Source organism: Equus caballus, chromosome 16, assembly GCF_041296265.1.
Source record: "Equus caballus isolate H_3958 breed thoroughbred chromosome 16, TB-T2T, whole genome shotgun sequence".
In the NCBI taxonomy this organism is placed as follows: Eukaryota; Metazoa; Chordata; class Mammalia; order Perissodactyla; family Equidae; genus Equus; species Equus caballus.
The window spans coordinates 93,415,871-93,439,784 of NC_091699.1; the positions used below are offsets into that span (position 1 = coordinate 93,415,871).

General features: G+C 40.4%; 1 protein-coding gene across 6 annotated transcripts in view; it reads right to left on the reverse strand.

The window, feature by feature from the left end:
• Window positions 1-20,867, reverse strand: part of CP (ceruloplasmin) — a 60,445-nt gene extending 39,578 nt beyond the window's left edge. For all 6 annotated transcript variants that reach the window (XR_011427059.1, XR_011427058.1, XM_070238292.1 and 3 more), the window contains exons 1-8: window positions 20,348-20,867; window positions 12,062-12,309; window positions 10,071-10,283; window positions 8,359-8,532; window positions 6,510-6,764; window positions 5,017-5,188; window positions 2,203-2,342; window positions 375-527 (exon numbers count right to left, since the gene is read on the reverse strand). Coding sequence is in view for 4 of the 6 variants with exons in the window: in XM_070238292.1 (XP_070094393.1) it covers window positions 375-527; window positions 2,203-2,342; window positions 5,017-5,188; window positions 6,510-6,764; window positions 8,359-8,532; window positions 10,071-10,283; window positions 12,062-12,309; window positions 20,348-20,490 (1,498 nt within the window). In the remaining 2 variants the exon portion in view is untranslated. The remainder of the gene's footprint in view (window positions 1-374; window positions 528-2,202; window positions 2,343-5,016; window positions 5,189-6,509; window positions 6,765-8,358; window positions 8,533-10,070; window positions 10,284-12,061; window positions 12,310-20,347) is intronic.
• Window positions 20,868-23,914: the final 3,047 nt, after the last annotated feature.

Below are 23,914 nucleotides of genomic sequence, written 5' to 3' on the forward strand. Positions count from 1 at the left end.
AATATTTTCGGCTATACTTTTTAATATTTTTTGAATATTCTAAAATAAGCATCTAATCTTCTTATAACTGTGAGAACATTTTTCAGATTTAAAAATCACCCAAATAATACTCTAGAAATGTATAATTGATATAATCCAAATAAGTTACCACTAACGTTGTCAATCATCATCCAACAAAAGCAGGACAAAATTCCATAAATCAGTTGGAAATGGTAGGAGAAGAGGTTTGCTTGCTTCCTGGTGATGCCCGAGAATGATACACAAGCGGGTTCCTCGGAAGTTTCTGCCCTCAGTTTCGCAGGACAGTTTTCCCGGGGGGACCAGCACAGAGGGTCATTGGACACAGGTGTTTGGTTACAGAGTGCTGTACTCACTTCCTCTCGGATGCTTGTACTGTGACTCATAGTATGTGCCCTCGTTGCTCTTGCTGAACCTCACTCCGATTGGCTCAATACTGAGGGGATGTGCTCCTTTGTTATGGAAGGTGACTCTGATGGTGTCTCCCACCTCTGCCCAAATGACAGGACCTAGGGACAAAGAGACAATTATTATTCTCCTGTAGAAGAGGAAGACATTTCCTCTACCTGTTCTGGGTCCTTCTGGCCGGACATCAAATTAAATTCCCGTAAGACAGAATAACAGGAGAAAATTAAACAAAGCTTTATAACATGTATACATGGGAGAGGCTCAGGAAAACTGAGAAACTCGCCAAAATGGAGGAAGCTCTCCCCTTAAATACCACCCTCAGCTAAGGCAAAGGAGGATGTTGGGGGTGGGGGGAGTCATTTATGGGAGATTACCAGAAAAGCACAGTAAACAGGGTAAGGTTATTATGCAGCAATGATAAGAGTTTCTAGAGATAAGTTCATCCCCTCTTCCTCTCGGTACAGAGGTTGAGACACCTTTACAGATGGATATCTCCTTTGCAAATGTAAATGTCTCTTATCAAAGGGTAAGTAAATTCTACTTTTCAGAGTTTCTTTCCTGTCTGCAGTTTTTAAAAGTAACCAGCCCAAAATAATCCTCATGCCAAAGAGACATATCTTGGGGGGGCCAATTCCAGTCCCCCACATTCCCTTGGTATGTAGCATGAAGAATTCACAAGACACTTGTTTCTTTGGCTTGTCCTTTGGCAAGAACCACTGGGAGCAACATGCTTATGTGTGGCAGTTGGAAAGCTTGACTTTTTAAAAAGTCATTATCAGTTTGACATGGCGAGGCTGGAAGAGATGAGCAGGGCTTTTGATTCAGCTTCAGGTTAATGAAATTTACCATTTGTACCCAAGTCAGTTCACAAGCTTTCTACATCTACAAAGAACTATTTCGGGGGTCTACAACACTCTCCTCACCTAGCCTTCTGTTGGCTACACAATGTTATTTGTCCCAAGAGTCAGGGGGTGCTATGAACCTTGACCACCCAAAGGGGATAGGTAAGTTAAATTGTCTTGGATGTGAAGAGTAACACTGCTGTGGATTTTTCATCACCAAAATTAATATTATTACCAAATATAGAATAAAAACATAGATATATAGTACATAGATATTTTCTACAATACATAAAATGGTGTTTATTGAGAGCTTCCTACGTGCTCTTCTGAGTGTTTATGTGTATTAACTCATTTAATCCTTACAACTGTATGAAGCAAGGACTGTTTTATCGTTCCCATTTTATAGAAAGGGAATAGGCGCAGAAAGTGGAGCCCTTTCGAAGGTCACACAGTTAACAGGCGAAGAGCGAGGACGGTCTGCATCCACCCACGTGCTATTCTGCCCAAGCGCCTGAGCAAGAAGGGGTCTCCGGGCTTTGCCTGAGGGCAGTCTGCAAAAGGCTCCCAGACGGACCCTGCCTGTCTCCGGAGTGGCCTGGACTTTATTTCTAAGGGAACGTAACTTCAGCTAAGAGCAGAGGCTAACAGCTTCGTTGTCTGTCTAAACAAAGTCACATAAACACACAATTCCCCTTATCTCTTTGAGGGAAAAAAAATCATCCTTTGAAGTCAGCATGGCCTTTAACGATGAAGGCTTACTATCAGTAATTTACATTCGGAAAAGTAATCAGCTGCTGTACTTTGTTGATTGATCTTCCCCGACCCTGGTTTATATGTAGGAATCACACTGCGGGTTCGGAAGTTTCTGTTCTTTCTGAGGTTGGTGTAGCCCCAGCGGGAGTACAGTAGTCGTATATATTCTACACGGACTCACCCAGGATGCCAAGATGTTCCTCCTCAGGGCCTCTCTCCTTTCGATTCCTGAAGGAGGCATCTGTGTACTCACGATAAACCAGCTTTTTGTAAGAGCCTCCAATTCTTGTAGCACCTTGTTCAAAAAACACCTCTGAATCACTGCCAAAAGAAGAGGTGGCAGTGAAAGCAGGTATTCACGTAGGATGCCAATCGAAGAGAGCGATTCTGGCCAGTGCTCACAGAATTCTACCCATGATTTACCAATCCTCACACAGAAGCAGGAAGTACGGGCCCTTCACTTTCCAGCATGATGGTCGGGGAAGGAGCAGAGAATTCTGAGGAGAGGTTGCACTTTTTCAAGAGAAGTGGAAAAATTTCAAGAGGGCCTGTGTCAACCCAACAGTTAGTAAATTGTTCCCCAATAGAATCTTTTTAACAAACTGTGAACTATTTAAAAATACAGCGGCTACTGTTTATTGTGTATTAGCACCAGCCAGTTGCTCAGGAACTTTCGTTTATTATTCAAAACTCACGTGACAATGCAACAAAGTTGGTATTATTCTCCCCATTTGACAAATGAAGAAATAAAATCTCAGAAAGGCATTCGACTTGCCAAGCCCACCCCATTCACTTCTTCTTCCATTTGACAAGTGTATTGAACACCTGGTCTTTGCCAGGAACCCTGCTTTGTGCTGATGACATAACCATAAGCAAGCTGGAGCAAGCTGGAGCTGTCCCTCCAGTCAGTCAGAGAAGACAGACTACGAACCGATCAAAATAATAACCTGTAATAAGCACAGGGTGTTATGGAGCATTTCTCCTGGGGTTCGGGGAAGATTTAAGCTTTCAGGATTAGTGTTTTCTCAGGATCTCTCAGGCGGCTGCCCGGAGAATGTGTTGGACTCTGCAAGACTGCAGTAGGGAGCCCAGTCAGGAGGCTGCTTTTAAAATCTCAGGGAGAGGCGGTGATGACTTCGGAAGAATTGGGAAAGAGGATGGAGAGAAGTAAACAACTTTCAGAGATATTTAGGACACAATGAGGCAGAACTTGAGGAGAGAAGGAGGGACTGGTGAAGGAGGAAGGGAGGAAGGGGTCAGGGATGGTGCTCAGGCTTTGGGCTTGATCGATGGGTGGATGGTGATCCATTCACAGAGAGGAGGAAACTCAGATCTGTGGGGAAGACAATGGGTTCAGATTTGGACACATTGATTTGGAGGGGCCTCATCCAAGTGTGACGTCCATTAAGCAGTCTGAAGTGCAAATCAGCAATTTATAAGAGCCTTCTGGGCTGAAGATACAGCTTTGGGTGTCATTGCATCCAGATGTCAGTGTAGCGTGGGACTTAAATCTCTGCTTCAGGAGTCACAGATGGGGTAGAGCCAGGCTCAGCTATTGACCTGTTGTGCGTCGTTGAGTAAATTACTTAACCTTTCCAAGTAGATAGGTGGCAAACAAGGCTTCTCTGAGGAGGTGATGTTTGAGCAGTGACTTGGAGCAGGAGTGTGGCATAATTTCACTGACACTTGGGAGTGAGAGATCATTTTAGCTGCTTTATGGAGAGCGGAGAGTAGAAAAGGGAAACTGAGGAAGGAAGAAGAGCTGGGAGGCTGTGGAAGTCATCAGACATGTACAAAGAGTAGTTTGTATGCATCAGAGGACACTATCAAGAGAGTGAAAAGAAAACCCACAAAATGGGAGAAAATATTTGCAAAGAAGCATATATCTGACAAGGGATTAATATCCAGAATATATAAAAGAACTCCTATAACTTAGCAAAAAAAGAAAAAACCCAATTCAAAAATGGCAAAGAATTTGAGTGGAGATTTCTCCAAATGGCCAACAACCAAGTGAAAAGATGCTCAACATCACTAACCACCCGGGAAATGCAAATCACAACCACAATGAGATACCACTTCACATCTATTAAGATGACTATTATCAAAAAAATTGAAAATAAATGTGGGCAAGAAATCCACCTTGAACATTGCTGGTGGGAATGTAAAATGGTGTGGCTGATGTGGAAAACAGTATGGAGGTTGCTCAAAATGTTAAAAGTGTAATTATCGTATGACTGAGCAATTCATCTCCCAGGTGTATACCCAAAAGAATTGAAAGCAGGGACCTAAACAGATGCTCATACTCCAATGTTCATGGCAGCATTATTCGCAACAGCCAAAAGGTAGAAACAACCCAATATTCATCAACAGATAGATGGATAAATAAAATGTGGTGTATGTGTACAATGGAATATTATTCAGCCTTAAAGAGGAATGAAATTCTGATACATGCTACAACATGGGTAAACCTTAAAAACATTATACTAGGTGAAATAAGCCAGACAAAAAAGAACAAATATTGCATGATTCCATTTGTATGAGGTGCCTAGAATAGGCAAAGTCACAGAGACAGAAAATCAAGGAATTGGAAGTTATTATTTAATGGATACAGAGATTTTATTTGGAATGATGAAAAAGTCCTGGAAGTGGACAGTGTTGATGATTGTACAACCTTGTGAATGTACTTAAAGCTGCTGGATTGTACAACGCTACGTTTTCAGAAATGGAAGGCAAATGACTTGATCTGTCTTATTATATTGAGTGTTTTCTGAGGACTTTGTTGAGCATTTGATCACTTTTAAACCCATCCTTTTTCATGGACTCAAAGGTCATATTTCTCAAACTCAGACTCATACCAAACACCTTAATAAATATTTAACAGTCTAGTTACTTAATTTCAGCTACCAATTAAAATTGTAATTTCTGAATGAGCCTTTTATGAGTCTTTTTTTAGGGGGAGGCATATTTTGAAACAATAGTCTTTTTTCTGAATTACCTTCCAGGTGCCGTTAAGTTTTCCTTGGTGAAGGTGTCTATGCCAGAGGGTGCGTAATCCCAGATGATCTCCTCAGCAGCAATGTAGTAGTGTCTAACATGTTTCCCACGGATATCGTCCTCTGATGAAGGCTTGTTACAGTCTTGCACCTGGAAAAAGGCCTGTAAACCAGCTGAAAAACACACAGAAGGAGACATTGGTTAATGGAGCCAATGTTTCTCCTCTCCTATTGCCTTGTAAACACTACTGGTGAAATGACAGATGGAAACTGAAGAAATAGAAAGCTGGAAACAACATTACAAACTGGAATAGACAGTTGTAAATAAATTATTGATGGAAAATTCAAGCAGTTTACAAAAAGAACTTCTCGGGCCCACCCCATGGCCAGGTGGTTAAAGTTCCTCACACTCTGCTTGGGTGGCCTGAGTTCACGGGTTGGGATCCAAGTGTGGACATACTCCACTCATCAGCCACGCTGTGGAGGCATCCCACATACAAAACAGAGGAAGATTGGCACAGATGTTGGCTCAGGGCTAATCTTCCTCAAGCAGAAAAGAAAAAGAGAGAGAGAGAGAGAAAGATTGGTAATGGATGTTAGCTCAGGGCAAATCTTCCTCACCAAAAAAACCAAGAAAATGTCTCTATATGGCACAGAGAAGAGATATTGAATACTAGGGTTTTCAAAAATATGGGACCTCTTTCTATGGGGTTTCATTTGGAAGTCTTTTGATGAGAAAAAAAGGACACACTAATAGACCAGTGATGAATCAAGGCTTTGCCATGTTTTAAAGGACAGGGTGGGCAGAGGAGGAGGAGTAGAATGAGCAAGTGGGACGGTTGTTCTCTCAGACAAAGTGGGTGTGCACCCGCTGTGCTGGGCCTTCTGTGGCCGAGGTCACATTCAATAGGCGCGATTATGTTTGAGGATCAAAGTAAAACACCCTAAGATCCAGACTAGACCTAATTTCTTCAGGAGACCAATATTGCAAACTAATATTTTTGAAGAACTAGAAATGTTTTATTGCCTTATATTAAAGAGACTTGGAGAGATTTAGCAAGTTAAACCGTGGCATAGCTGGACTCAAATAAACAACAAAGTTGGCTATATTTGATGGAACCAAGTCAAAAAACAAGGTACTTTTCAGCACAATATACAAATCATCTGGTGTTCACAATATTGTGTGTTTTACGAAGCTGACAAACTGTATATAGTACTATACTTTTAGAGCAGGACTATACATTCAGGGCCAATTGTTCTTTTTCCAAAAATTAATGTATTTTCATGTTTCATTACTTTATTAATGTTCCAGTCTTCTTTATTACATTATGATGCATCCCATCATAGGAATAAAATTAAATTACCAGTTTAAAGCTCAGATCATTCCAGAGACATTGAGCTTTAGATTCTGATTCCCAATATTCACCTCATTGACAGTCACTGAGACATGCCTCTTTTTTCAGCAGACACCTAATTCCAGGTAAAGATGCCTTACCTTTCAGATGGTTCAGATTCTGACAGCTAAGCATCCACTCTCCAGGGTTCTGGGCCACCATAAAAGCCTCAAAGAGGGTAGCAGGAAAGAGGTTGATTGTATCAATACGGTAGTTCTTATTAGTCAACGTTTGCCCGTGGAAGAAAGCTGCGTGCACGTCAACTTCGTTACCCATACCAAAAAGATACCATTTCACTCTGTCCTCTGCACACATGGAGAGTCCTGGGAGACTTCCAAAAGCGTGTCCATTCACAGCTGTGGATCAAGAGCAGAGCTTGTGACTAGCAGGCATTGGTGCCTGGGATAGTGATAGTTACCTCTACAGAAATAGGATCAATTGGGATGGAAAATACCTGGCACACATGCTGCCATTCCTCCCTCCTGTACCCACATCAGACATTGCTAATCAATCACAGCGCTCTTTCATTTTGGACCTGAATTTAGCCTTGAGATTAACAGATGAACACAATACTGAGGATAAAACCTATTTTTTCTCTTTGTTGTAAACTATACACATTGGTGTGTGTGTATTTGGAAACACAAGTGTGTGCATATATACATATGTGTATACAAAATGTACACACATATAATGAATTGAAAAAAGACTGACGTTAATTTAGAAATCAAATTAATCATGTTGGCAGTGGTAGTATGATGATTTCAATGTTTTATTTTTGCTTATCAGAACTTTTCCAATTTTCTACGATGAATATGAATTGCTTTTATAATAAGAACACAAAGAAAGTTTTGTTTTGTTTTTTTAAAGACTGGAAGATGAAATCGGAAGAGATATGAAGGAGGAAAGAAGAGACTCAGGGGAAGGGAAGAACCAGTGACCAGATCCACAAAGACCTAAATGTTCAAAAGCAGGGTGGCCTGAGACCCTTCGAAGGAACTTGGGGTCACTGTTCAAACTGGGTGGTCCTAGAGGGGAGGTGGAAATCTCTTCCGGAAGGCGCCAGGAATGCACCAGACGCAACAGAGGTACCAAAGCAGACCTATCCGGACTAGAAGTGTGAGTGTCTTTTTCTAACATCTGTTTTTGTTAGCACATCGCAAAGGCAGGATGAAAGTATGGAAAGAGGACCTTCCAGCCAGAAATAAGCAAAAGTTGGAAATAAAAATCTGCATTTGTTAATTAGTTTATTTATCTGCTTGGGTAGTACAGTTATTTTTGTATTCTCAGTTTCCGAGTAAAGATTATTTTTAAGAAGTGGAACACAAACAAACAAAAATCTATATTTATTGATCTAGTTGGTGTTAAGGGATTTGATTTCTTATGCAAATTTTGAGTGATAGAAAATTTTACTAAGCTCATTATTTTGTGTCTGAGAATTAAGGAGAAGCCCAGGCAGTGGAGAAAGCATTTCTAGAACAAATAAAGTGAACTAAAATATAGAAAAAAATGATGCAGAGCGGAGAGGGACAATGTACATGAAAAAGAAACACCTTTTCAGATTAGAGGTTTGAATCAATTTCCTAAATACAGTTTGATGCTCTACCATAGTATAAATTTAAGCATTTAGTTTAACAATTTTAGGCTGCTTCAAATAATTTTTAGAATGACCTTGGAGGATAATTAAATATATAAATGTAACATGCATATGCATTAAGCCATAATTGATGTTTTGTCTTTATCAGTTTGGAAACAATTTGGTGTATCTGGCTTTACCCGGCTGAGAGTTTCGATTTGGCTTGTTTAGCTGAGTAAGAAGTTGCATATCCAATATGCTTTGTTATAAGGACCACAGATTAGAAACACACCGTTTACTCATGTGAGGGAATAAACCCAGCAGAATTAATGGGTCGAGAAAATAAGATAAAGTTAACACATCTTCTGTAATCTTACAATACATTCGATTGCTCTCCAGAAAGTCTTCGTTCTCTTTGTCAACTTTCTCTGGTTGCGAGCAGTAGGTGTTAATGTTGTCATCTAGGTACCAGCTGAGATTTTCATCCACCACAGAAAACATCACCACAAATTCTTGGTCAATATTTTTTTCTTTTTCTTTATCCAGAGAATCTGAAATGAAAATTACTATTTTAGTAGAACTTAATCTTTTTTTAGAAGCTTTTTTTTCTAAAGATTGGCACCTGTGCTAACATCTGTTGCCAATCTTTCTTCTTCTTCTCCCCAAAGCACCCCCTGTCCATAGTTGTGTATCCTAGTTGTGAGTGCCTCTGCTGTGCTATGTGGGACGCCACCTCAGCATGGCCTGACAAGCGGTGCCATGTCTGCACCCAGGATCTGAACTGGTGAAGCCCTGGGCTGCCAAAGTGGAGTACACGAGCTTAACCAGTGGGCCACAGGGCCGGCCCCAGTACTTAACCTTTAGCAGGTATTTTAGCATGTGATTTATAGTTTTTAAAACTTTTAGTATTTATTTTCCTAATAAACCACAAATCTGGACTAGTCACTCCTGTTTTACAGATGTGGAAACACTTAAGAAATTTTATGTTCAGTATCCAGGGCTTGGAGGACACTCATATATATGCTGATGTCCACTGATCACATAACTATTAAATGCTTTTTAAAAAATATTGGCTCCTGGGGCCAGTCTCCTGGTGGAGTGGTTAAGTTCGCGCGTTCTGCTTTGGCAGCCCAGGGTTTCGCCAGTTTGAATCCTGGGCACGGACATGGCACCACTCATCAAGCCGTGCTGAGGCGACGTCCCACATGCCACAACTAGAATGACTGACAAGTAAAAGAAAATTCACAACTATGTACTGGGGGGATTTGGGGAGAGAAAGGAAAAATAAAATCTCTAAAAAAACAAAAAAACAAAAAAAATAAAAATATTGGCTCCCGATCTAACACCTGTTGCCAATCTTCCTTTCTTTTCTTCTTCTTCTCCCCAAAGCCCCCCAGTGTATAGCTGCATATTCTAGTTGTAGGTCCTTCTAGTTCTGCTATGTGGGATGCGGCTTCAGCATGGCTTGATGAGCGGTGCCATGTCCACGCACAGGATCCAAACCTGCAAAACCCTGGGCTGCCAAAGTGCAGTGTGCAAACTTAATCACTCACCCACGGGGCTGGCCCCACATTAAATGCTTTTTGGCAAATGAGAAGGTTAGAATTCAAAGTTGTGTATACATCTTCTGGTGTAAGCCACGAGCTGAGACAATATGTCTTTGCAGGTAACTAATTACTGTTCGAGTAAGAATTAGATTTCAAGCTCCTGACCTATGTTGTCTTTTTCATGATGTTAGAAATAGATATTATATATCCCAACACAAAACAAATAACTACAGATCTATCACCCTGGTGGCCACTAAGGAAGTCACACTTCTCCTCAACGCCACTCTTGGAAGTTAGATACAGCGAGCCTGTCCCCAAGGAGAGCGTATTTCTTGCAGTTTAGTGATGTATATAAATACTTGTTCCATTTGTCCCTTCTTCTCCTTATCCTGTGCTGCTCTTCTTTTCTTTTTTCCTTGTCCCACTACCTCTCTACCTTACCTACTTAATCATAACACGGAAGACTTGACATATTTAAAAAACAAACTGCCCTATATCTTGTCTTTTGGTTATATATTGTGAGTAACAATGAGAAAATGTACCTTTTTTACAGACTATTAAAGGTCCGATGAGTCCTGAGGCAATATCTTTTGGAGCATCAATGTGGGAGTGGTAAATCCTTGTCACACAGTTGGCATCTTCCACACCAGGACTTTGTTCTTGGCTGGCATGCATTACATATGTATACTGCTCACCTGGATACACTTTGTCATCTGCTTTTTGAAAATCTGTGGTGTTATCAGGGTAGATGGCCCCTAGGAGGCAACATGCAATGAAATTACAAATTGGATATGTTTGAACTTAAATGAGAGAATAGATGGTTAATTTATTCAGCAAACATTTATTCAACATCTAGTATGTGCCATCTTGGGGATGCAGTGATTTCCTATTTGAACACAAAGGCTAATGGTTGGGGGTCTGGAAGCTTCACAGGAGATTTTGTTATTATTTTTTATATTTGACTGAGTCTTCAGGGAGCAGTAATAGGTAGGTCAGGAGAATAGCAACTTTCGGTTTGCAATTTAGAACACCACTTTTGCCCTAGGGGCATGATATGGAAGCATGAGCAAAATGGCCAACCTCTCCCATAATTTGAAATTTCTTATATCAGATTTTTGCCCAGGAAGTAATCATGGACTTTTACAATTTTTTACTTTTAATTTTGGAAATTTCCAAACATATGCAAAAGTTGAGAGACTAATATGATGAACCTCCATGTACCCATCAACCCAGCATTAACAATGATCAACTCAAGGCCAATCTTGTTTCATTGACACCCGCTCTCACCCACTCCCGTCCCCATCGACTTATTCTAAAGCAAATCACAGACAACATATCAGGTATTCACAAATACTTGAGTATGTATCTCTGAAAGATAAGAACTCTGTTTTTCTTTTAACATAACCACAATACAGTTATCATTAGATAATTAAAAATGATTAATATCCTAATATATCATGAAATTGTAAAAAAGAAATGAGATGGACATCAGCCTTTATGCTATGAATGTAATTGTTTGGTTCAGAAAAACAATCTAAAAATATATGGTCAAAACATTCACCTTCTAAAGCAATACTTTGTTAAAAAAGAAGACTAATAATTAATCGAGTCTAATTTTATCTTAATTTCCAGAGTTGATCCTTATGATTTCAATGAACTATAGCATGGCCCCAGCATTTTTGCTTATGATAATAGCTGACATTTATTGAGCTATTACTATGTAGTCTCATTGTCCCTATTTTATAAACGAGGAGACTGAAGTGCAGAGAATTTAAATAACTTGCCCAAGGTCATTCTGCTAGTAAAAGGCAAGGCTGTCCTTGAACCTTGGTCTGTTAATTTCGAAGCCCTTGCTCTTAACCACAACAGAACCCCGCCTCTTTTCATTATCATCATGAAATCCTAAGAATGAGACCACAGGCAGCAAACCTGCTCTTCCTTCTTCTTGTACCATCTTTAAGGCTTCCAACTCCTACATTCAAATGACCCTTTTAGTTAACTGTCTTAGATGAATTGACTCCGGGGTCATGCGCACCTTTTGGCTGATGTGTGAGACTACAAAGCTGCTCAGCTGGGACAGTTCATCCAAAGCTAGGGTGGGAGGTGACAGTGGCCACGGTATGTTCACATGTAGGAACTTCGGAGATAAGACAATCCCCGTCTTGAATCCTTTCTTTTCCCTTTGAATTTTTCCTCTTCTAGGCCTTAATGCACGTTGCCTATTTCTCTTATTCTGACTATTTGGCTGGAAAAGAGTTGGGCCCTGGGAGGGAAGTCCCAGCTCTCACTGACTCTCTCTATGCGAGTCCACCCAGAAATCCCAGAAACCCCATTCACACTGCACACAAGCGAGCAGAACAAAGAGAAACACGGCATTATTACGATGAACCAAAACACCTATTAGTAAAATAGTGTAGAGCTAAACAGCATAGTTACAGGTCTTATCCAGGAGGGGAGACCATAATCTTAGAGGTTAAAAAGTGCTCTCACTGAAAAGTAAGGAAACTCCAGCTAGAATATGAGCTGAACTTACCCTCATGCTCCTTATAGTAAGTTACTCCATGTGGATGAAAAGTGTAGGGCCTAGAGGCAAAGTTTTTTAAGTGTACATGAACTTCATCTCCAATTTCAGCTTTGATAACGGGGCCTAAAAACCCCAGCCAGACAGGCTTTTCTAGAATTGTTGTAAAGCTTCCATCTGTGTACTGATGATAAAGGGCCTTCTTGTATAACCTTCCAATTCTATCGGGGCCATTTTGAAGATAGATGTCAGAATGTTCCCTGAAAAGCAAAAAAGACAACTCTATCAGAAGCCATCATTTCTAGGAATAACATTATAATTAAAGAAAAATTAATGACCATATCACGTTAAATGTTTGCCTATTGTTACAGGATGCCTCCAAAAAATGAAGATGAGAACTGGCTCTTAACCCTGCTATTTTAATTAAGGGAGATGTCCCACATCAGGTATGTGGCAGAGAACTATCTGTGAATGTGCCATAAAAATATGATGTATCTTACCAGAGTATTTCCTACATGATTTTCCTATTAAAATAGAGAGGCGTTATAGGATAGAATATAAAATAAAAGGGAAATATTATGTAAAGCAGTTGAGACATTACTCACTTATGATGTCATTCTTTCAGCTACCGTAAAAATTTGAATTTATAAACAATCTGGATATTTGAAACTTCAAAGCATGTGTGTATATATATTTCCTAAATAAAGTAAAATTAATGATGCTAAATTAATTCTATCATTTTTATTTTTTCAGCAGCGTTAAATCAAGGTTGGAAGTTAGGCATGCAATGTGTGTGGGTTTTAAAATTACCTTTGAATTCAAATTACCCCCGTGTTCTTTTAATCCCTTGCTGCCAAAAATACTTGAACATTGAATGTTTATATTCTGGTCAGTGGCTGATTAATAGTTGCTCAAAACTTTTCTAGAAATATCAGCAAATTGTAGCCAGAAAGAAAAAAGAAAGAAAGAGAGTTTGGTATTCAAACTTCTGAACTGATTCTTATGTTGTTGTCCTTAACAGAAGGCTCTGGAGAGCTCGTGGGATCCATTTGGAGGCAATGCCATCCAGCCATTTAGGAGGACCCACCTAAAACCTGGACTTTGCCAAACCTGCACAGCCGAGGTCTCTTTCACCAGACGAAAGACTGCTAACACTCAGGCTGATGATCTGGGGGGGTGTGTGTGTGTGTGTGTTGCCCACTTTCATCTCAGTGACCTTTGATGCTTTACCATTTTCCACTCACCCCTGTGGGGCCGGCTAACCTGATGGAGGAATACACTTTGTCTTTTTGCCTCAGCTGTGAGCCCATAGGAAAGAGTGAGAGAGATTTTCCCTTCCTTTCTGCAAGACAAGAGTAGGTCTTGTCTGCAGCTCTGGATTGATTTTCACTGCTGCAGAGTTTAAGGGCCTGGTTTTTAAAAGATTTGGGGCTCGAGCCTAATGCTTCTTAAGCTCTAATGTGCATGGGAATCTACTGAGGACCTTGATGAAATGCAAGTTCCTGGGCCCCTGCCCCACTGATTCTGATTCTGTGCATCTGGGGTGGGGCCCAGGCACCTGCATTTACTAACAAACACCCCTCCGCTCTGGGCTCGTGGGTAACCTGAGTGGGGTAGGCTCTGAGGTGAAGGGGAGGAGAGCTGCCCAATCCCAGAGGCAGTGGGAGTCCTTGAGTCCGTGAAACAGAAAGGTGGCAGTTTCTGTTTCCAGTCCATGCCCTGGTAGTAACCAGACTTCTGCTGGTGTGGTTGCATGGGGACATCAGAGTAACCTGAGCACTGGGACCAGTGGGTATGGCCGCTTGGCAGTGGTCCTGGTGGCTGTGTTTGGGCAGTGGGAGCAGGTGTTGGAGATAACAGAGCCTCCATGTTCTGGACTGACGAGGGGGCATGGACAATGAGCATCTCATAGTTGTCACCCTATTCTGAGGGCCTTGATTTTCCCAGATTGTGTAAACCCCAAGATTGTCAAATTGTTCACTGACAAATGAATGAGCTGGGGTCCCCACCCCCTATCCTGGTGTGAAGAGAGTCAAGCTGGAAGTTAGAAGAATAAAGAAACGGCATCTTGTATAACTGGAGTGGAGTGGCAAATCTATGCTTATGCCTTCATTGCTCCTATTTGTCTTCATTTCCTAATTGTTGCAGTTTCCATTTTGTTAGAACAAAACAGAAAGAAGAAATTCAGGAAGGCTCCAAGAGACTTCAAGGACATCAAAATGCACGGACAAAACAGCCGGACAGGGGTATGAATACTTCCCCCGAAACCTCAGCATTCTCATGGACAGGAGTAGTCTTAGACGTTTTATGAACAGCAAAATCCCAAGGCACTGAAGCCGCTGAGATTAAAGGTAGAATCCTCCAGTCCACACAGTGAGAGGAGGTCAGCGAGAGCACAGCTTCAGTCAGAGCACACTGAGGGGGGGCAAAGCTCCGTGTGCAGCGACGGACTCCTCTCCGCTGCCACCAGGAGAGCCCGGACCACTGAATCGCCCACAGGCCCAGCTAAGCCCGGGGATAAACTTTCTCCAGGGTCTGCATGCACTCCTGTTGCGAGGAGCCTGGTCCCCACGATATTTAAATAGAGACTCTAATCTGTGTTCTATCATGCCCTGATGCACATCTTACATAAGGCCAAAGTTTAAAAATAGCCCTCAAATTCTTAAGGCCTCATTTAAATACAGTGTGTATTTATGTTTTCTGAATGTGACTCTAAGGCACTTAGGATATGTCATATCCCGTTTCAATAAACCTCGGTGGGCTTTGTCCAAATGCTTTCATTGCGTTGACATTCTCCTGAATTAATCATTTCCTGGAATAGGAGGAGCCTGGCCTAAGCTTTGGGATTCATTTTTTATATACAAAGATGTTTAGGGGGGGTAAAAATTACTTTTAAAATAATTGATCTGAAGTTATAATATATTCAGGGTTTTTAACATTTGAAATTCCTATTATATACATAGCAATATACAAATATGTTTCCCGTCTTCTCTTTTTTTTGGGAAACAAAACTGTCTTCACCAAATTGGGAAATATTTCACACCATGTGATCCTTGTGGGGGAGTCTATTTGCTCATGTTCTGTCTTCAGAGGAACATCAAAGGGTCATTAGGGGATGTTTATTTAATTTCAGGAGCACAGCTTGGGGACAAAGGTTCAGTTACTGAAAGCATGCAGGAAGCTTGCCAGACACATATTCAGTCTAAAGAATCTATTATAGTTGTTCTTTGAACCAAACAAATAATTCATATTAATTGTAGTTCTTCCTGTTGACAACTGTAACGTGCTCTTTTCTGCTCGTTAAAATAGATATATCCCTTTCTTAGTAATCACATCCCTCTTTTTTAGCCCCCCAATTCCTATAATCCTATAGCCAATTCCTAGAATTTCTGGTAGATTCAGACCCAGAAGTGAGTTTTCAATGGTAGGGAAATTTTAAAAAATTTTATACTGACTTAGTAAGATAATAATAATGCTACTCTCGCCCATAAATTCAGAATGCACTCAAGTGGTCTTGGTTTCTGTTTAAAAATGGTTACTAAAATGTGGGTAATATACATGGAAAGTATCCGGATTCTTGGCTTCATTAATTGAGACAGTATCTTAGTTTACTATGGCAGCATAACAAATTATCACATAGCAGCTTAAAATAATACCCATTTATTATTTCACAGTTCTACGGGTCGGAAGTCTGGCACAGCAAGACAGGGTTCTCTCCTCAGGTTATCACAAGGCTGCCATCAAGGTGTTGACGGATCTGAGTACCTGTCTGCAGGCTCAGTGGAAAAATCCACTTCCAAGTTTACTCAGGTTATGGGCAGAATCCAGTTCCCTGTGGTTGTAGGATTGAAATCCCTGTTTCCTGCTGGCTGTCAGCCGAGGGCCTCTCCCAGTTCCTTCAGGCCACCTGTACTCCTTCTCAAGAGGCCCCTTCCATCTTCAAGTCAGCAACAGTTTTTAACTCCCCATGAGATGTCTGAATCTCTCTGACCTCCTCTTCTTCCACTAGAGAACTCTCTGCTCATCGTCTCCCTGTTTTAAAATCAGCTGTGCCATCGACGAGAACCTAAATCGTGAGAGTGATGGCTCATTATATTCACAGATTCTGGCGATTTAGTGCAGGACATCTTTGGGGACTATTTAGAGAATTCTGCCTTCTACACATCGGAACCACAAGGAAAACAGTCAAAAACTAACTGGTAGACAAAGACTCAGCCTAGGTGTACATAGCACAAACTGAAGTGAATTATAGGTGCTAACTAGCCTCACTTCACCAGCACAGCAAGAAAACAGCATCTAGTTGTCAACTTCCTTCTGGATAAGTTCTGAGAGAAAATAGCGACTGCGATAATAACTTGCAGAGCTTGAAAACAGTGAGATGTTACGGTCTCCTAATGAGCTCCTTCGTAACAGGCCGTCGTGCATGAAGTGTCTGTCCCACACTAGCTGTTGCTTACAAGGTTTTATTTGGCGACCCTGAAGTATGAGTCATTATAAGTGACTTTTCCCGATAATTTTAGCTAATAACTGTACCTCTTTAAGAATCATTTAAAAAAATTTAAGACCATTTTTGAAGGGGTAAAATGAATGCCTTCAGTGCAAGTTTTTCTTTAAGAATATTTAGTTTCCTTTCCTGTTTTCTTAAACAGGGGATTCTGGAAAAACATTTCAACTTTTTCTCTGATGATAACTGTAAATATTAAAATTTATTGAGTATTTTTGGCATCCTGATCATCATTATATCCATATCATAATTATAATACTTATCGTTATACCGGCGGGGGTGACATTCTTAGTTTGTTCTCTATTTCTTTGGCAGAATTTGAGCCGTTATTTCATTTTGGTCATTGCTTCTGCTTATAATGACATCTTCACTATACCATTTCTGATTTATTTCTCAAACAATGGGCTGGAAAACTAGGTAACAAAGTTTGTAAGAACTGTGTGTTAACTGACAGTCACCAAGCCTGAGTGAGCGCCTACAAAGCCGATGTAAAAGGGTTTTGCAATGGCTGTTCTTGTGCTTAAATAATTTTTCACTTACTTTTAGCTTCCTGTATGTCACCAGAAAAATACGTAACTTGCCAATAACAGGAGTATTATTTATTGCTATTAGATAGCCAATAAACTCAATAAATATTTAATTAATGCCTATTATGGTCTCAGAACACATCATTGTGTTTACTAATTGCTTTTTAGATGTATGTCTTTTATTCTTATTTAAATATAAGTAACAGGAGCAGGAGTTATATTTTATAGGATCTTTAACTATAATTGATTTGTTAATGTGACAGATAAGGCACAGACCTAAGTAAATAGCAGTACTGAATATAAGGAAATTACTTTCCAGCTCATCTCATCAGAAATAAATATTATTGGTATTAATACAAGAGAGGTAAATTCTATTTTACTAGTAAAAACCAAAAATCCATACATTTTTCTCCTTTAATAGCTGTCATTGTTTTCAGTTTCACTAACCCTATACGTAACTCTATAAACTGATTTTTCCTGTTTTGTTTCGTTGTCTGAGTTACTCTGCCGTGTGAATCTGTCCACATTAGGAGCATGTGAAGTTTTTACAACACAGCCTATAATTTCTTCTAATTTCCTGTATACCTTGTATTCATTCATTTTCATTTACGCACAGATGTTTGTTTAGTGTCTCCTGTGTTCTAGGTACTAGTGACCAAGCAGTAAACATCACAGAGTTCCTGCCGTCTCCATACACATATTCCTCTGCATTGTCCCAGATCTTCAGGGTCAACCTCAGCTTAAACTTAATCCTCTGCCTGGCACCCATCTTGCATTCTCTCAGCCTAGTTTCTCAGCCTGTTTGTCTCCACTCCTTTTCAGCTGTCACGCAACAAGGAAGCCAGTCGTATCTGGTGATAGCCTATCATCCTTTGCTGACTGGATGGGCGCCAGGCCTGAATGTTTTATGTCCTCCCCAAAATTCACTTGTTGAAATCCTAACCTCTGATGTGGTGGTACTAGGAGATGGGGCTTGGGGAGGTGCTTGGGTCATGAGGGTGGAGCTCTCCTGAGTGGGATAAGTGCCTTATAAAAGAGACTCCAGAGAGCTCCTCAGCCCCTTCCGCGATGTGAGGACACAGTGAAAAGGCTATGAACCAGGAAGAGAGCTCCCACTAGAACGTGACCGTGAGGTGCCTTGATCATGGATTTCCCACCACCAGAACTGTGAGAAACAAATTTCTGTTGTTGATAAGCTCTCCAGTCTGTGGTATTTTGTTATAGCAGCCTGAACTGACCAAGACAGCTGGTCATGCTGGTAATCGGAGACAAACAAGGGAGCGAGAAGATGCCACCTAAACTCATCTCTATGAAACATTTAGCATAGTGTTGGCAAAAGTGCCGAAGCTCTATCCAATATTCACTGTTCAGATGTATAAAAAAATCACAGGCAGTGAGCAGTGCCGTCTAGACTTTGCACGACTCCAGGCTGTTTTGCAGCCGCAGGAGATTACCAAGCCACTGGTGCATGACGTGCCCAGCTCAGACAGGACACAAGAGTGCTTAAAAACAAGGAATTCTCTCCCTGCCACCCCGCAAAAAAATGCTTAAGAAACTCCCGCTCTCTTCTATTCTCTGATTTCTAGAATTAGAACCTTCTTTATTGAAGCGTGCTCATGACAATGTCTTGTGCTTAGTTTATGCCTAGTAAAGCTGACTCAAGTTTTGATCATGAATAATAGTAGAGGGATAGTAGGAGGGGCCTGGAGTAGGACAGTATTTTGTTTAAATGTGTCTGGTTTTCCTATAAAAATTGCCTATAATTTACACTATATTTAATCAGGGAAAATACTGAATCCACACAAAATAATGCTTCTGGTGAAGCCATGAAAATATGTCATATTCCTAAGAAGAGAATCCCACCTCAAAACCAGTTAAAAAAAATTTCAAGAGTACTAGTTTGATTTATAATCAGTTACCCTTAGGTCAGAAACTTTCCTTACTGTATATTACTAAATTACTAACTTAACAATTAGATACTATTATCAGCTTTGCATTTATTTTTTGCTGTGAAAAATTTCAAAGATACATACAGTTAATGAGAAAAGTATATACCCACCAACAGAATCAACAATCACAAAATTTGACATACCTGTTTAGCTATTTTTTAAAGACACAGTCTTAGCAGCTGGTGGTCATTGGGATCATTTATCACGATTAACATGTGTTTTTACGTGTCGCCACTAAAATACATTTATCACCATTAAAATACATTTTTAAATGCAATGAATATTGGCTTTAAGTGCCAAATTTCAATTTGGTGGTAAATGTTTAATTAACATTATTAAAAATGATGATCTCTTAGAAGGACTAGACGGATTTACAACTAGAATATACAACTATGTACTAGGGCTTTGGTGAGGGAAAAAAAGAGAGAGAGGAGAAGATTGGCAACAGATGTTGGCTCAGGGCAAATCTTTCCCAGCAAAAACCCGCCACCAAAAAACCAGGGGCGGTGATGTCAGCAGGGGTAGAGGCAAAGAAAAGAGCAAAAAAATGATGACGTCAGTATAGATAAACTTCCATCACAAAAAACTTGAAGGAGAAATGTACTCTGTTTTTCTGTATGACAAATATTGCTTGAAATAAGGGGGCTTTCGACTGAAACATGAAAACCTTTAAGTTACATCCACTTTTTGGGGGGGCCATCATAATAGATACCTCACATTTTTGCACATATATGACGTGCCGAGCACTGTACTAAGAGCTTTCCATGCACCCGCTCTTCAGACAGTCGGATGAGGCGTTTCTGTTACCTCCGTTTTACAGATTAGCACACTGAGGCTGGGAGAGAGGAACACAGTGAACTGTCCGGAGTCATCCAACAAGCATTAGGCGGAGGCGTATCTGTTAAAGTTATATTTGCTTTCTATAAAAGATGTGTCAAAGGATTAAAAAACTTTTTATCCTTACCACTATTAATCAGTAAATGGTAGAATAAATGCAACATTTTATACATTCTTTAAATTTAAAAACTTCTGCATAAACAGACAGAAAGACTGAACCCTGGTGGGAGATGCAATAGCAAGAGGAGAGGTAATCGAAGCCGGCACAGCTCCCAGGAGCTCGGGGAAAGGAGCAGGGCAGCCTCTCCGAGACACAAACAAAACCCGGGAATTTGGGGGAGGTTTACTAAAGTGCCTTGGGTTTCAAGTCCACGTTTTGCAGTTTTTGTATACAACAAAGAAACATTTTATCTTATAGGCTTTATTTTTTAAATTGATAATTTATAAAGTTGGTCTATAAACAAGAAAAATAGTGACTTACGTGTCAACTGAAATGAGTTTCTTTTCCCCACTGTCAGAGGCATAGTTCCAAGTTGTTTCAATAATTCCAATGTAATAATGCTTATTTTTCGCCCAGGCTGAGTTACAACATAAAAGAAAAATACCAAGCAAAAAAGTCTTCATTTTTTTTTTCCTCTTGGAGCCTTAGAAGCAATGGAATGAAATCAGAAGCAGGCAATTTTATAAATAAGGCTTTCTTCCTTTATTTGCTTGATTGACAAATTTAATGTTTCGCAAGAATAAATTGTTTCCTTGAAGTAAATAACATTTTCCACTCCGGTTCTGTTCTCGTAAACCCAGAAAAAGACTAGTTTTCGCTTGCCAGGCTTCTCCGATTACAAATAAAAAGTCAACAGTTATTGTTGGAGGCACTAGAGTGTGCATAACTCTGTGCCTTCGTCCATTCATTGTACAAATTCCAGGAGGGCAGAGATCAGCCCTAAATGCTTTCTTTGTTTCTCCAACAATATGCCACAGCAGAGTGCCCTGCACACAGTGAACTGTAATAAATCAGAATGAAGATTATGCAAAATGAATAAAAACTTGTAGCTCTTTACTTTTGAAAAGCCTAAAAATACTTAATTGCAACTTTAAGATGCAACACGTGATATTTAGCATGCCAAACACAAGTACACCAAAATAAAAATTTTATTTTGAAGGATTTATCTATTTTGTAAGCTCTGAACATATCTGCATAGAAAATTTACCAGATTATTCTGGATTGCTGTATGTAAATAACTAGCAGAGCATAATAGGGGTTGATAATTCGTTTTATTTTTATTCTTATTGAGGTAACATTGGTTTATAAAATCATAGAGATTTCAGGTGTACATCATTATAATTCATCATCTGGATACATTACATTGTATTCACCACCCACTCTAGTTTCCATGCATCACTTACCAATACCCCTTTACCCATTTTGCCTTCTGTCAGCCACCCCACTTCTCCTGGTAATCACCAATCTGTTATATGTGTTTATATGTGTGCTCGTTCTTGTTGTTTTTGATCTTCCACATCTGAGTGAAATCATACAGCATTTTTCTTTCTCCATCTAAATTATTTCACTTAGCATAATACCCTCGTGTTCCATCCATGTTATCATGAATGGCAAGATTTCATCTTTTTTATAGTTGAGTAGTATTCCGTTGTAAATACACGCCACATCTTCCTCATCCATACATCCATTGATGGTAACTTAGGTTGATTCCATGTCTTAGCTATTGTAAATAATGCTGAAATGAACATAGAGGTGCATATGTCTTTTCAAATTAATGTTTTTGTATTCTTTGGATAAGTACCCAGAATAGCTAAATCATATGGTAGCTCTATTTTTAATTATTTTAGCAACCTCCATACTGTTTTCCATAGCAGCTGTATCAATTTGCATTCCCACCAGCAGTGTACAAGGGTCCCCTTTTCTCCACAGCCTCTCCATTACTTATTTCTCGTTTTTTTTTTTAATAATATCCATTCTGCCAGGCATGAGGTGATATCTCATTGTAGTTTTGGTTTGCATTTCCCTAATAATTAGTGATGTTGAACATCTTATCATGTGCCTGTTGGCCACTTGTAAATTTTCTTTGGAAAAATGTCTGTTCAGATTCTCTGTCCCTCTTTTACTTGTTTTTTTTTTGTCATTGTCGTTAGTTTATGAATTCTTTATGTATTTTTGGATATTAACCTTGTATTGAATGTGTAACCATACATGCAAATATCTTCTCCCATTCATTAATTTGTCTTTTCATTTTGTTGATGGTTTCTTTTGCTGTGCAGAAGGTTTTTAGTTTGATGTAGTCCCATTTGTTTACTTTTGCGTTTGTGTCCCTTGCCTGAGGAGACATGTTCAAAAAGATACTGCTGGGGCCGGCCCATGGTGCAGTGGTTAAGTTTGGTGCACTCTGCTTTGGCAGCCCAGGTCCACAGGTTCGGATCCTGGGCATGGACCTACACCACTTCTCAGCCATGCTGTGGTGGTGACCTACATATAAAAAAAAAGTAGAGGAAGATGGGCACAGGTGTTAGCCCAGGGCTAATCTTCCTCAAGCAAAGAAAAAAAAGAGGAAGATTAACAACGGACGTTAGTTCAGCGCAAATCTTCCTCAGCAAAATAAGAAAAAGAAAAAAAAGATGCTGCTAAGACTGCTGTCAAAGAGCATACTGCGTATGTTTTCTTCTTGGAGTTTTATGGTTTCAGGCCTTATATTCAAGTTTTAAGCCATTTTGAGTTAATTTTTATTTATGGTATAAGATAACAGTTTAGTTTCATTCTTTTGCGTGTAGCTGTCCAATTTTCCCAACACCATTTATTGAAGAGACTTTCCTTTCTCGATAATTATGTTTTAATCATCAAAGAAATTGGACATAAATAAAACTGTCTTCAAAGGCAAAGGTTGGTCTTAGTGAACAGAAAGTGCCCTAGTTGTTGATCTGGGATTTCTCTCTTTGATGTGGATGTGAATTTTAGGGTAAAATGTTATTTATTAAAACCTTGTCTTTAGTCACGACGTAGCTTTTTAGAGCGGAAGAAAACCTGATGATAATGGTGCACGTTTTGTGCTAATGTAACCTTTTTCTCTAGAATACCTGAACACATTCTGTAAGTATTTGCCGAAAGTAGTGTATGGAAATAGACTGGTCCAGGAGCAGGCACCCTGCCCTTGAGCAGCCCATTCACTCAGTGAGCACTGCTGAGAGAGCCCAAGCGTGCCAGCCCCTGTTCTCGCACTTGGGGACGCAGCAGTGGACAAAGCAGACAGGAAGCCTGCCTTCCTCAGCTCCCAGGCCACGGGGTAGAGACCAACGATAGACGACGAAGCGCGAAGTACGCAGTGTTAGCAGTGTGCCGCGGGGAAACGTCAGCCGGGAAGGACACTAATGAGTCCCCCGGAAACTGCAGCAGGAAGATCTGAACCTGACGGCGCCACAACCTAACCCCTGCCTCAGTTTCCTCATCCGTAAAATCTCAGTCTCAGAGGGCTGCTGTCCAGCCTAATGAAATGGTCCATGTTAAGGCACATAGGGGAGACGCTCTTCTCACCAGCTGGTAATGATCTTTACTAATTGTCCTGCTACAGAAAATTGACAGCTACAGCCCCCAGGACGTCCCAAGAACTTCTCGAGCCTTCTTAAATGACTGTGCCCTCACGCCCACTGAGAGGACCTGTGTGGGGCTAATATCTTGCCCAGACTCCACGGGCCAAACACTGTGCCAGGGCAAGGTGCTGCTCCTTTTAAAAATTGGTGTCCAGAGGGCTCCTTTTCCCAAATGGTCCCCACAGAGGAGCATCTTTGAGCAGCCCGTTCTCCCAGAGGGGAGCTTTTGTTCAAACTGGCAGGAAGCCACTATGCGAGCCAGTAGCTTTCCTGGCATTTCCTTCTTTCTCATTCCCTACTCCATGCTCCAAATGAGCCCTGTGGGGTGGAAGGACAGTGATCAGAGCACAGGACCATTCCCTGGAGTCACTTCTTCCAGCAAATTCTATCCCAAAACACTGCTCAGAGAGTTACTGAGCTGAGGGCTCCAGGACGTACTTGTAGCGCCCCT